Source organism: Cyclopterus lumpus, chromosome 6 (assembly GCF_009769545.1).
Source record: "Cyclopterus lumpus isolate fCycLum1 chromosome 6, fCycLum1.pri, whole genome shotgun sequence".
NCBI classification, from domain to species: Eukaryota; Metazoa; Chordata; class Actinopteri; order Perciformes; family Cyclopteridae; genus Cyclopterus; species Cyclopterus lumpus.
The window spans coordinates 7,886,672-7,900,983 of record NC_046971.1 but is presented as its reverse complement, the minus strand read 5'-3'; the positions used below and the strand labels follow the sequence as shown (position 1 = coordinate 7,900,983).

The following is a 14,312-nucleotide window of genomic DNA, read 5'->3' as shown; positions in this document are numbered from 1 at the left end:
GCAGTTGGGTAGGTGATGATTCTCAGGCTGTCGATCTCTGACACATACTGATGGATACATACTGATGTGCAGATCCAAGTGGGACGTGAAGAGATAAACATACTTTGTCTCCGCTCTCCGCGTTGGTCCGATATGCTTTATTTCCGAGTCATTGAGGTGCGAGCATATCTATCGCGAGCGAGGGCTCCAACTGGTCCGATGTATTGATGATGATTGCTCACCCCTCCCTCGTCATATTTGCTTCATTTGAATTGAGTTCTGAACGCCTTCCACCCTACTGAGCTTAAGCTTAAGCTGTTTCTTCACATCCTAAAGAGATTTGTGCACCCGCTTGAATCCCAGTGTCAAATCGGAAACAAATATAATATATTAAAGCCTCTCTTTACGCATCATTGCTATTAACAAATCCTATTATTGTGTGTATGCTTTGTGGCCTGCACCGTTCGTTTATTTCATGCTCCGCGAGTTCGATACCAAGCTAATGCGGCCCGACTTACTGTATGTCAAATGAAAACGCTGCGAGGGGGCTGTAGGCGAAAGCTGAAAAGCCACTTTCAGAGTCGACCTGATCCCTCACTCCCCGCTGATGGAGACGAGAGAGAATAAAGGAAAGACATTTCTTTAAATTACCCTTTGTTGAGATGAAAACGCACAGCGGGTGAGAGCAGTTTGCCATCACATCACAGGGAAACCGCCTCGATCCAGTTCACCTTTTTTTTTTTTTAAATAAAAACACCAGGACACTGATGTTTCTGTTTCGGTTAATCAACTTAGTGAGAGTCGTGGAGTACGGTGGTTGAGGAGATATGCCCGAGATACACATTCATAGTATACGGTTTTGGCTCGTGATAAATCTGATTTTTCATTGTCCTGCACTTATTTAATTGATTAGCCGCCACAGGATACACCACATTCTGCTAGTTGTCATCCAATCCTGTGACTTTATTCAGACATCAGACTGCAGGCAGCTATTTTCAGATAAACAGGTTTTATAGACCCTCTGCACGCCACCTGCAGAGCACCAAAACGCAGTCAGACAAAGTTAGCAACTAGCTGGTGAGCATGCGGCGTAAAGCAGGTGAAGAGGCACACATGTGCTGTCCCTGCTTAACGAAAGGAGGTTCACGGAGCACGGTTTACTGGTGGTGTTCTACGGCAAGTCATTAACATGTAAATGGAACACGAGATTAGCGAAACCCGGTTACCGCTGCGAGACTCGTGTACTCACACCGTAACATAAATGAGTTATGGTTTATACCAGCGCACATGTTCATGACAGACTCCAGTCAGGGAGCGTATCGCTGTCCTTCCTGTGGCGCTGGAGGAAAAAGGAGGCACCGCATTTGCATCCAACGTAATTAAATCCATCCAAATCAGTACAACTGAAATGACAACGGACACATATGTAAAGGTAGATGTCCACAGTTGAACATTTGACTACCTCTGAAAGTCAGAGATGTTCTGCTTAAGTCTCTGGCTGAAGAGTCTTGTATGGACAATAAGGCTGCATTGATTTAAAATATGTTCAGTGGTAGTGGGTGGAGAAATCTCATCAGTGACTGGTATTACATTGACCGAGTTACCTCCGTTCATGTAAATCATTCTCCAATTTCCATCCGTATGCTGATTTTTTTCTTCTTCTTCCCCCCAGCAACCTTTAATTCTGTACTGTATATATTCAAAAGGGACTGACTGTCCGATTCCGACATGTTCAAAGTGCATCTCCCTCCCGCACTGTGTCTCTCTATCTCAAAAACCTCTTTAAAATACATCCTACTTCACTTAACAAGCCATGCAAGGAGGATTTGAGTGGAAATGTAAAGTATATTACATATCGCAGTTAATTTAATTGTTCACTCTGTAGGAAAAGGCGATGGAGAGTTTCTCTGCCGCCCCCAAAAACTGAACAAACCATAAACTGTCTTTTCTGACGGTTGGCTTATTTGGTAAAAATAAAAACACACAGGCCATGCCTGATAGCTAGAATTTCACACAGAAACATCATACATTTCCTACAAACCCTTGATGTGGATGCGGCCACAACACCGCGTTAATAACCATTCCTTTGATGAGTTTCGGTGAGTTCTGAAGAAGCAAAGTACTCCAAAGTCTCCCCTCTCCTCCTGCCGGTGGTAGCCATCCATGCATTTGTGACTGCTTTTTCAATTACTGGTAATCAAAGGCGGGATTATTATGACAGCATCCAATGTGCTTTGAGGGTGGGCGGCAATCTTCCCCTAATCACGCCATCGCGGTCCTTAATTTACTGCCAGCCGCCGTCCCCGTGCCACGCTGCAATCTCCTGCCTGAGAGGCAGAGAGCTCGCCTGGAAAATGGAGGAGAAAAAAAAAATCAAAAGGCAAGAGGAGAGATGGAGATTGGTGAATGCACTTTTAGATGGATCAGGAGACAACCTCCTTCTGCCGAGGCATTCGAGTGCGAGTGGGTGTTTTCTCTATACAATGTTGTCTTTCAAACAAGAAAGACAAAGGAACATCTGGTAAAGAAAGAGGGTCAAATATGTGTGCTGCACATATGTAAAACAAGTTTCATCCAACATGCAGTAATTGTAGCAATCTATCTTCTCTGATCATTTAGCCACAGGTCTACTGCACTATATCTAGCCATTAATTAGTCAGAAGTAACTTTAGGCTTGTTCCACAGAGCCACATAGAGATGATGTACTACCTGCACACACCTCTGCTATGCCTCATTTTCAGCAATTAATTTGTGGGGTTTATTTTTAGACAGATGTCTCCAAGACATTGCTAGGGATTTCAATGTTTCTCACGGTTATCCCACGACTTCTCATATTGTATTAGCATGCAAGATGTGCGCTGTCTCCGTAGCTCCCATTACCTCCATGACTGCTTCGTTGCGTCAGATGTGCCGATTTAATAATATCTCCACCAACAAAAATGGTGGTAGCTCATTAGTAATATTTCTTTATGGAGCTAATTTTTTGTCAGCTCACTTTGTTCAGGTAGGCGGCACCAAAACCTCTCACCATTTTTCACGTTGTGTCTTTACATATGAGACGGGATTTGAAGTCGTCGTCGTCGCTTCTGAGACAGTCAATTAAAGATCTGAGCCCCCCGTCAGGTGGAGGCTGTCGGGGAAGATGAAAAGACACAGAAGCTCAGATGATGTCGTTTTAACTTCAGCTCCTTTTCACTGTGTGAATATGTGCTCTGCCGCAAAAACGTGTGTGTAAGCATAGGGATTGCACAGGGATGGAGACATTACTTTGTTGTGTATGAGTGTGTATGGAAGCGTGTGTGGCCCAGCAGCTCCCTGGTCCAAACACACCTCAATGATCTGTCAATGTGTGAGAAAAGCCGAGGCAGAGAAGTGTAGAATGAAAGTAGTGACAGGGGAGAAGGAGGAACTGGGAAGTGAGCCTAAAGATGTTTATGTGTGTGTATGTGTGTGTGAGAGAGGAAGTGTGGGGGGGTTATAAACAGCTTTGGAGGGGTAGCCAGAGGCAGCAGGTGGCGACTCTCTGGCAGCGGTATTGGCCTTTTCTCCATCTTCCCCCTCATCCTTCCGTGGTCAGACTTCACCCCCCCCCCCCCCCCCCCTCCCCCCCCCCCCCCCTCCCCTTGGACCATTCCCAAAGCCCTGCCACATCTGACACGTGTAACCAGCCAACCCACACTTGACAAAGAGGAAATTAATCTCTCTGTTTCTGTGCGAGGCCCCTCGGAGCACCACCAGAACCCTCACCGCCGCCTCCATCCTCCTCTCCGCTCAACCACCTCACTCCCGCTGCCGAGCGTTGGTGTGTTCCTGCTCTAATGAAGACTTTGGGAGGCGAGGCCATTTCACACTTGATTCCCTCCAACACCCTTGATACGTTTCGGCGTTTAGAAATGGGGCACAAGGCTTCTGCTGTTTGGTGTTTGGCTGCACTTCTGTTGTGGGAAACAAAAGTGTTTTGTGTACATTAACTGTCTCGCAAGCTTGGGGGAAAATTGGAAGTGGCGTTTGGTTCCATCTTCACAACGTAGTTTAGATATTAGATGAGCGGGAGCCATGCCACTCACTCAAGTTCCAGCAATCTCACTTTCTGTTATGAACTTAACTGAAGAATTCATGGCGACGCCAGGGTACTTTGCTGTGTTTCAAGAGGCTCGTGGGAAATTTTACGACCACTGATTTGTAAGTCAATAGTTTGTTGATTTCTACCCGGGGGAAGATGAGGAATACTTTAGTGCTGGAGCAAATATGTATATTCCGTAGGATTAGCATAATTATAGTTTATTTATAGTTTAATATTCGACAACTTGGCAAAGGCTTGAAAGAAAAAACACTTGAGGTCCTCTGGCATTTATCAAAGCCCCCACCGATCAAACTCTCTGAGCTGAGAATGTCTTTCATGATCAAACACTTTCAGACTCAAAAACATCAGACAGGAGTTGGCAATCCAGACTCAATAAGCGTCTCAAAAACAAGTCAGATTTTGTGTTGAAGAACATTGTTATTTGATCTTCCGTGGAGCCGAAACTTGGTCTTTGTGTCGCCATTGTTGTGCAATCAAGTGTATGTGTATAGGTCATCTGTGTCAGCAAAGCAATATCACCACAATGTTGGTTTCGTGGCTGTTCTGGAGCTTTCAGTCATGTCACTCGCTCTTCCTCGGCAGATGGATATTGTACAGTAGTCGTGGAATTGTATATATATTTATCCTGTGAGCACTTCGAGGATTGCTCTTCCACATTGGCTTGAAATGTTCAGGAAAACAACTCGACAAACTTCATCTCCGTAGAAAGATTGTGTGATGTGATCCAATACTCCCGAACCGCTGCTAAATGGACCTTGTAGTTGCCTTTGCTTCAGGGTCAGTCGGTGCACCGCTTGTTCAGACTGGAATGTCTATTGGATAATAATAACTATTGGATGGATTGCCAAGAAATTTGTCACTTCAACTAAGGAAATCCCCTTCAGCTTCAGCTATACTTTGTTTAGTGCCAACTAGTAAATGTTAGCATACTGGCGTGCTAAAATAAGAAGTTGTACATGGTAAACTTTATACCTGCATGTTCGCCATCACCATAATTGTGCATCAGACAATATCATTTAGCTCAAAGCAACGCTGTGCCTGGTATGCATGTCTTGTTGTTACATGTTGTGTTTTCCCCTCTCATCTACACAGGAAGTGGAATTGTGTCGCCTCAACAGCCAGGAGAAGTTAGGGCTAACTCTGTGCTACAGAACAGATGAAGAGGAGGATGTAGCCATCTACGTCAGTGAGGTGAGTCGATAGTGTCCCCTTCGAGATGGGAGACTTTGTATCTCCAACTTGGTTTTGGCGTGAGGATAAATGTACTTTTCATACTCAGGTTTTCCATTTGAGACGATTCTCTCAACACAGAATGGTCTCTGTTTTATCTTTCCCTGCTACGCTTTGCTCCTGGAGATACTGTGGAAAAAAACAGGAATGTATCCATCTCCTGCGAGCTATTGTTTTTGCCAACCACCACAGTTAGGACTGCCAGCTGAATGAAATGAAATATGAAAACTCTTGGGGCAAAAGGTATATGCATATTCTACAGACTTCTTCAGATTTACGTTCTTTTGAAGTCTCACATTTACATATCATACACCGACAGTTATCGTGGTGAGATTAGAGCGCCTCAGTATGCCTAAACAACTGAGAAAGCTACATTTCCAAGACTAAATCATCTGTGACATATAATATTCATCTTCCAATGTATGATTTAGTTTAAGTTCTCATGCGAGCAAAAAGCAGGTTTCTCTTTTAATTGGGTATAGCAATTAAAATTGAATCCTTTCATCGAGCACAAATTACATTATTGGCCAATTTGGCAATGTTCTGACTGCAGGACGACACCGTCAGTTCACAAATATGAAATGACAGCCATGGTGGATGAAGAACAAGGGTCTTGTTGTTGTTGTGATATGCATGTTAGTCAAATGTACTCTTGCGTCCACTTATCTTCCACTTGTTGGAAGCATAACAAATACTGTATTCCTTTCTGCTCAACTTTTACTCCGATTCGTTTGAAGTTGAGTCGGACCCTGCAAGGTGTTCCCTTTGAGAGCTGAGCAGAATATAAATCACGGTGGTCCGTGGCTGCTGGCAGCATCCTTAAGCGTTCGCTCGGCAAAAAAGTAGGGCCGTTAGTCGGGGTGTGTGCTGCATTTAGATGAGGTGGCTGAATGTCACTGTACACACGGTGTGTTGGGGAAGGTATTATTCTGATCTTGCATAAGTAGAGAGAACACATCAGCATGGAGTCAAGAACAATGCACGGTCATTTTACAACCAGCTTAATGTCCCAACTTTGTAGCGCTTGATGAATGGCCACATTGTCTTTTACTTTATGCTCTTAGTAAAGTTTATCTCCCTTTGTTTCCCATGTGCCTCACAGCACGGTGGTTAAATAATTCAGAAGAACAAGAGCTGAAAGGTACATTTCCTTAGGTTCATCCATTTTCTATACCTGTTAAATTCTATTCGGGGGCACAGGGGGCTGCAGTCTATCCCAGCATGTAGAGAGCAAAAAAGGCAGAGTCTATCCTGGACAAGTCGCCAGTCTACTGCAGGGCCAACAGACAAAAAAAACATTCACACTGATAGGAACATTCACAGTGTTCTGTTAATCCGCACCCAGAAAATACCAAAGCTGAGAGTCCAACCCAAGATCATCGTTTCCTCACTCGTAATGATATCTGCAACAACAGATAGATTCCTTAATGTATCTGTGTTTCAGTTCTCAGTTTGTCGTAGATCTCTCAGGGCTCGGGCTCTCTCCCCATAACTGCAGAAATATTACATTTCATTTCCTCTGTTCCCTCCATTCCTGCCTCGTGACTTTCCCACCCAGTTTAATGAGTGTCCCTCTGTCGAGGGGTGGACTATCATGAAGATGGAGTACCACAGCACCTCACCATCTCCAGAAATCCCGTCCGTTAGGGTTGAGTGAAACGAATGGCCCTAGACACCGATTGATTGGCCGATGAAAGAGTGTCCTGCCCTCTTGTCCACAGGCATTAGTTACAGGGGAAGCATGTGCATCATGTATCGAGGCGCAGTTACAGGCTGTAAACGCTGTATGCAGAGGCTTGCGCTATATAAATCTGACAGAATATTACAACTAAGGCGGGTACAATTGAGGTTTTAAGTGAAACAGGTGATGCTCAGAGTTAATGGCTTTGAAAACAGGCCAGGCAGCTCCAGGAAAGCCATTTGACATCTAAGATCTTCCCATGTTGGCATACTTATTGTTTGCTGCTGTAACATTGTTATTAAGAGTCTAGACATGTCTAGCTGGGTGATGTCTACATAATGAGTTGAAAACGTTGTCTTTTCAGGCACCTCTTGATTCTCTTTAATGAAGGTTGAAAGTGTTTCAGAGGCATGTTTTGTTCCCTCTACCTTCACAGATCAGTCCAAACAGCATCGCTGCCAGAGATGGACGCATCCGAGAGGGGGATCGCATTTTACAGGTACAGCCTGCCACTTTCCCTCACTGGCCCCCTCCACGCCTATAGCTCTCATTAAATTCAATATAAAAAACGTGCTTTTATTTTGTCACACTCAAACACTGTCTCCCAGCACGAGTGCCCATTCATTTTTAATGGCAGCGCATTAAAGGGGGGAACTCTCTCCCACTGTGACTGTTAGAGGGGGAGAACTGCCCCCCTGGCTGTTTTAGTTACCGACTCAGCACCAACAGGGGTTTGTTTTTAAGAGTTCTGCTTCAGGATGGCGCTGCGCTGCCTCCTGTGGGATCGCTGAGAGGCTACGACTGTTATTAGCCCCTAGCTTCGTCTTCAGGCCTGAGATTCAGAGGAATTCTGCTACCAACGAGGAGCAGTCGTTGTCAGGGCTAACAGCCATATAGTGTTGCCTCTCTGTGTAAGGTTGGTAATTATTGTGTTTGTTTAGACAAGTAATGGCCTCTAATTGTAATGGCAATTATAAGCTACGTTTGTAAGCTATGTTTTGGTCACCACCATCTCCTGAGGGAAATATAAGGCTATTCAGCTCGCTATATGCAAACTGTGTTTCGAGACCCAGCACAGCACTCTAGCCGACCTTCCCAGGTTTATTAGAGCATTCTCACCAAACACAGTTGCCTGCTGCTGCTGCTGCTGCTGCTGCTGCTGGAAATAAGAGTGATGAGAGAGTGATGAGAGTAGAGTTTGCAGGTCCAGAAAACCAAAACAATGAGCTGAAAGAGGCTCAGCAGCGCTAAGGGGGACAGCAAGAGTCGGTTGATGAGTGTCTGTGGAGACAACATCCTTCCGAATACACATCATTTGATCTATTGCTAATATGAAGACTTTCAATTAGTGTTGCTTTAGCTGCATATTAGCAATTTAAAGTGGTACTCTGGGATGGGTCATTTTATCAACACAAATAGGCAATGAACTATTCTAACATAAGCGAAGATCTATACATTGTGAAACACACAGTAGTATGCTACAGAGATAATGTCGTTTAATCAATACATTAGAACATTGTAAAAGGGGAAACTGGATGTGCAAGTGATTATTTGATGAGTGGGGCAGATGCATACGCACTGTTTTCATTCTAAATGATGTCTACAGGTGTCTACTATGTGTTGTGTGACTGATTTGAGCCAGAGGAAGGTGTGTGTGTGTGTGTGTGTGTGTGTGTGTGTGTGTGTGTGTGTGTGTGTGTGTGTGTGTGTGTGTGTGTGTGTGTGTGTGTGTGTGTGAGGCAGACCAGTACTCTGGTACTATTATCCACCAGTGACAAGGCCATTAATCTGCCTGCAAAAAGATGGACGCCCCCTGTCCGTGGGCAGTTAATTGTACGGCGAGATGCATGTGCGCTGCCGGATACACAACAGCTCCGTCGGCCCTTGGCCACTGGCCCATTCATAATCACTGCTGGGTCCTGCTTCATATTAGAGAGCATCACAGAGTGTTTACAATTTCCCCGGGAAAGAAAGGCATTATTGTGCAGTGCTACTTTTATTGTGGTACTTTGTTTTTCTTTAGGTCTTTGCATAGGAGATCATTAATTCTGCCTCAGTGTGTGTCTGGATATATATATATGTGCCTGTATTCAATTATTTTAATTTGGGTATAATACATGTTTGCTTGCTTGTGTCCTACTTAATCGTGAGTGTGCTAATTGTGTTTGTATGTCATCCTCAGATTAATGGCCAAGATGTACAAGACAGAGAGGAGGCAATGGCTGCCCTCTCCAATGACAATAGTAGGAACATCGTACTGCTGGTTGCCAGACCTGAGATGCAGGTTAGAAATTTACTACGCTGACGTACCATATCTTTCAGCCACTGACTAAAGCTGTTGGCCTAGTATGGTTAAAGAAAGAACGGCATTCACAGAATACAACCCTGAAGGTTTGTCATTTACATTATATTTGCTGAAAGTAAACCATAGCAATACGGGGTAGTCAACCCTCCCCTTCACCACAACCACTCCAAGTGGAAGCCACCACTGAGACACCTCATCATGTTTTATTTTTATGTAGCGCCACTGTAATTGACTTCCAACGGTAAGCCATAAAAGCTAATGGCATGCTAATGTGGAGTGAGTTCAGGCCCAAGGCCGATGGCGAATAAGTGAAGGGACTCTGCCGCAGTGCAGATGAGCTCGGAGCAGGAGTAGACTCTTTGTAATTAAATGTCTCCCTGGGTAGTAAATCTGATGTCTTCAGATATGGATCCCATTTGGCTCACATCGAGCAGACAAACAGATGATGGATGGTTTGGAGCAAATGGGTCAAAGGTGGCAGTCTTACGTCCATTAAATTCTATTGGCTTCATTTTAAGATCAGAATGTATGTTTTAAAGATGAGGGGTGGCGCTTTGTTGGTTAAAGAAATAGGGAGCAGCGTATTAGTCAAACACCATATCATATTGATGCTTGCTGTGCCTTAATGTAATACCTTACCTTCTGTTATTTGTTTTATTTTATTTGGAAAAGCAAACTAAAGTATTTGTTTTGAGACGCCGCAAAGCCACAAGATTTAGCCTCTCTCTCTCTCTCTCTCTCTCTCTCTCTCTCTCTGTCTCTCTCTCTCTCGATATGCTTCCCTTCTTCATTCACCATTAGCTGGAGGAGGCCTGGCTGGATGATGAGCACAGCGAGTTCCTGGAGCAGCTGAAGATGGAAATGTTAGAGGAACAACAGAGAGAGGAGATGGAATTGGCTGCCCTACAGGAGAAGCAGGAGAATGAGCAGGTTAGACAGCAGCAAAACATGCTTTGTGTAACTGGATTAGGGAGTCAATAGCAAAGCTTTGTTATCTGGGTTTAAGAAACTCTGGAGAGCCCTTTTAGTTTTTATTTCCTCTGAAAATAAGAATAGAGCCCCGATAAATTAATGAGTCAGAAAGCAATAGATGTTATGAATACCACGCCAACAGACTGACCAATAATTGCTTTGACTGTATTATTCACAGTCAATATCAACCATAACATGAATTCAGATCTAGCTGGTAGCATTGATGGAGTCAAATTCTCCATTTACTTTCTTGAACAAGTGAAAGCAAGATTTGCCCTTTTGAATTGATTACTCTAGAAGCTCCAGGGCCCAAAAGAATGGTATCCGGGACAGTCCTAAAAATAATGATTATGAATATTTATGGAAGGGGACTGTTGAACCATTTCAATTCCAAACATTAGCAATCAAAACTTTAAATTCTGTTTCTGAGAATGTCGTGCTACAAAAATCCATATCCATGGAACTTCAAAGACTTGGCGGAGAGGAAACAATCCCCAAAGTAAAAGAGCTGTAAAACAGTTCTGCACATCAGCATTATGTAATCCTTCAGGAGAATGCAGAATAGAGTTGCACCTTTTGTTGTTTTCTGTCCTCATTCCATAAAAAGGATGCCAAAACAGAAAACGGTGTGAGAAAACACCAGAGTAGCATTCAAGGTAATTAATACAACACTAGTGAATTTGTTGTAATTTCGTAAAACAAATTTGCAAGCATAGTTGCATATGAGTTGAAATAATCAGGCTTGCGTACAGATAACAAGTTTCAAGTAAGTGCAAAGGGTCAATATGATGATAAAAGTATCCTAGAGGCACACAGCTACTCACCAGGTTCACCAGGTAGCCCACCTGGTAGCTCACCAGGTAGCGCACCTGGTAGCCCACATGGTGGCCCACCAGGCAGCCCACCAGGCAGCTCACCAGGTAGCTCACCAGGTAGCCCACATGGTAGCCCACCAGGCATCCCACCAGGTAGCCTACCTGGCGGCCCACCAGGCAGCCCACCAGGCAGCTCACCAGGTAGCCCTCCTGGCAGCCCACCTGGCAGCCCACCAGGCATCCCACCAGGTAGCCTACCTGGCGGCCCACCGGGCGGCCCACCGGGCAGCTCACCGGGCAGCTCACCGGGCAGCTCACCGGGCAGCTCACCGGGTAGCTCACCAGGTGGCCCACCAGGTGGCCCACCAGGTAGCGCGGACGCCCCTTTTAACAAGGTGGAGTCCTTAGCAGTGGCCCTTTGATGCATACTGTTTCCTTTCTATCCTTTCCAGTCTTATCTGTCCTGTCTATCTAATAAAGGGAAAAAGCCACAAAAAAGAATTTTATGTGGATCATTAAAAGATAGAAATCCTAATCCTCACAATTCAGCATGTGTTGAAAGCCATATGTCAATAAAAAAACGGATGGTCTTGTTCATTATTTTCAGAGAGCAGAAGATGACAAGCCCACCTGCTCCACACTCCCCCATCATAAGGACAGCGTGCTGAGTATAAAAGACCGAATGGAGAGCTCAGAGCATAATGTCCTGGCACACATCCAGAGACGTTTGTCCCAGTGCCTGAGAGACAATCGGGACACACACTGTATCACCGGCTCCACGCGGCTGGAGGACAAAGAGGATGAGGACGATGACGAGACGGAGGGTGATCGTTTCCAGCAGCTCTTGGAGCTGAAGTGTCAGATACGTAACAGCGGCGAGTACGACCTGTTCTACAGCCGCCGCAGCACCATTGAGTGCAGCATTGGGGAGCAGGGCGGCGTCCAGCATGAGCTACGTATGCTCAACGAGGAGCTGCGCAGCATCGAAATAGAATGTCAGAACATCATGCAGGCCCATAACCTTCGTAAAGGCCAGCAGTCTCCCTCCACGGGCCACACTGCACCTTCAACCAAAAACCAAAGCCTCCATCGAAGTGACCCCACACGGGGTAAGCTGGTTGACATTAATGGGAGGCTGGAGAAATCTGACAAGGACAGCTCCAGTGCCTATAACACGGCGGAAAGTTCACGAAGCACCCCTCTGGCAATGGACCGCTCCCCGGAGCACTCACTCCAGAGAATGGTCAGCCTTACCAACCAGAGGAACCTGTGCAGTGGCCTTGCCAGTGGCCCTTCTCTTAGCCCAAGTCCCATCCCAGCATGCCGTGCTCCAGTCCCAGGGTTAAGAAGCAGCCCTGACCACAGCAACCCTTCTGAGTCGAACCAGACAACTCATGCTGAGGAGGAAAGCAGGGGAGAATTAAAGCCACTTGCCTCCAATATTCCTTACTTCTCTCCATCCCACAGTTCCCAGCAGAGGCAGGTCAACATCCCAGCACATGCCCGCCACTACCAGAGCTACATGCAGCTGATCCAGCAGCGCTCGGCCGTGGAGTACGCTCAGAGCCAGCTCAGCCTGCTCAGTGTCTGCAAAGAGCCTCAGAGGCCCATTAATGAGCCCAAGATGGAGTGGAAGGTCAAGATCCGCAGCGACGGCACACGCTACATCACCAAGAGGCCTGTGAGAGACAAGATCCTGAGGGAGCGAGCCCTAAAGATTAAGGAAGAGCGCAGTGGGGGGATGACGACGGATGATGATGCAATGAGTGAAATGAAGATGGGGAGGTACTGGAGTAAAGAGGAAAGGAAGCAGCACCTGGTAAGAGCGAAAGAACAGAGGAAAAGGCGAGAGTTCATGCAGCAGAGTCGGCTGGAAAGCTTGAAGGAGAACCCTCAGAGCAGCAGTGAGGGACGCAAGGAAGTCAGCATTATAGAGCTGAGTCAGAAGAAGATGCTGAAGAAACGCAACAAGAAGATCCTGGACAACTGGATGACCATCCAGGAGCTGATGACTCATGGTACTAAGGCCCCTGAGGGGGCCAAGGTGCACAACGCCTTCCTATCAGTCACTACTGTATAAAAAACACACATTCTACCCCATGCGGTATAATATACTTGCCTCGTTCAATGTGGCGTTTTTATGAGGACAATAGGAATATTTTTCACACTTTGTAACCCAAAAAGCATTTTGTAAAGAATTTATCAGTGGTGTCATTGCATTTTCTTCATGTTTTTCAGTATGTTTTTTTTCACATCACTCTGCCGGAATAACAGCATTTTTCTATGAAATTATGACTATATAATTATTTTATTACTTCGCTCTAAACATTTTTATCTTTTCAATTCTATTTTCATATTTATGTTGTAACCATATACTCAAATGGTTGTATGAGCATATTAGGAAAAGTATTTTCTTTTATGTATTGTATACACTTGCCAATTGCAACACAAAATGAATCAGTGGGTTCTCCTGCCTTTCACTCACTTTTTAATGCTCCTTACATTTGCAGATTACTTATCTTTTTCAAGCTGAAATCCATAACGCTCTCAATGTTGTCGAGAGGCAGTTCATATAATGTTTCAGACTATTGGTGCTTAGACGTGGACTAAAAGTTCACTATTCACAAAGTATAACAGTTAACCATACAGATAACAGAACATTATAATATATTACATTTTGCTTAAAATAAGGTACATTCCAGCTTTGAAAATGGACAAATATCGTACATTCCGAATCATAGTACTGTATAACTTGTTTCCGGTAAAAGATTGACCATAACTACAGCAAGAATGTGTTTAATCCTGAAAATGTAAGGAATTTGAAATTCATCCAATCACCTGAAAGATAAAACAAACCTGGTGCCTCATCGTACTGCCATGTCTCCTTTGGGGGAAAGAAATACTTGAGGTTTTAGATTACTGAACATTGTTAATGTTATTATGAGCAAAAGTTTCTGGAGATTTTTTAATTTTTTTTATTGACAATTTCTAAAAGCATCTGTTAAAAGTTCAATACCTCAAGTTACAGTTAAACTCTTCTACATTGTTTCTGTAATTTGTGAACTATATATATATATATATATATATATATATATATATATATATATATATTGTACTGATAAGATTCTTTGGTGTAAAAAAACACAAGCGCCCCAAAATATTCTGACTCAGTGCTACAACTTTGTGTGCAGGGTTTGCAGCTTTGGGTAAAAAATATTTTATTTGGGCTTAATATCTTGACTTTTT

At 44.4% G+C, this 14,312-nt stretch overlaps 1 protein-coding gene across 2 annotated transcripts in view; it reads left to right on the top strand.

Moving 5' to 3' along the window:
- LOC117732294 (PDZ domain-containing RING finger protein 4-like) overlaps nucleotides 1-14,071 on the top strand; it is a 105,993-nt gene extending 91,922 nt beyond the window's left edge. For both annotated transcript variants that reach the window (XM_034535154.1, XM_034535155.1), the window contains 5 exons: nucleotides 5,156-5,254; nucleotides 7,411-7,473; nucleotides 9,157-9,258; nucleotides 10,081-10,209; nucleotides 11,674-14,071. In XM_034535154.1, coding sequence (XP_034391045.1) covers nucleotides 5,156-5,254; nucleotides 7,411-7,473; nucleotides 9,157-9,258; nucleotides 10,081-10,209; nucleotides 11,674-13,146 — 1,866 coding nt within the window. In that variant the 3' untranslated portion in view covers nucleotides 13,147-14,071. The remainder of the gene's footprint in view (nucleotides 1-5,155; nucleotides 5,255-7,410; nucleotides 7,474-9,156; nucleotides 9,259-10,080; nucleotides 10,210-11,673) is intronic.
- Nucleotides 14,072-14,312: the final 241 nt, after the last annotated feature.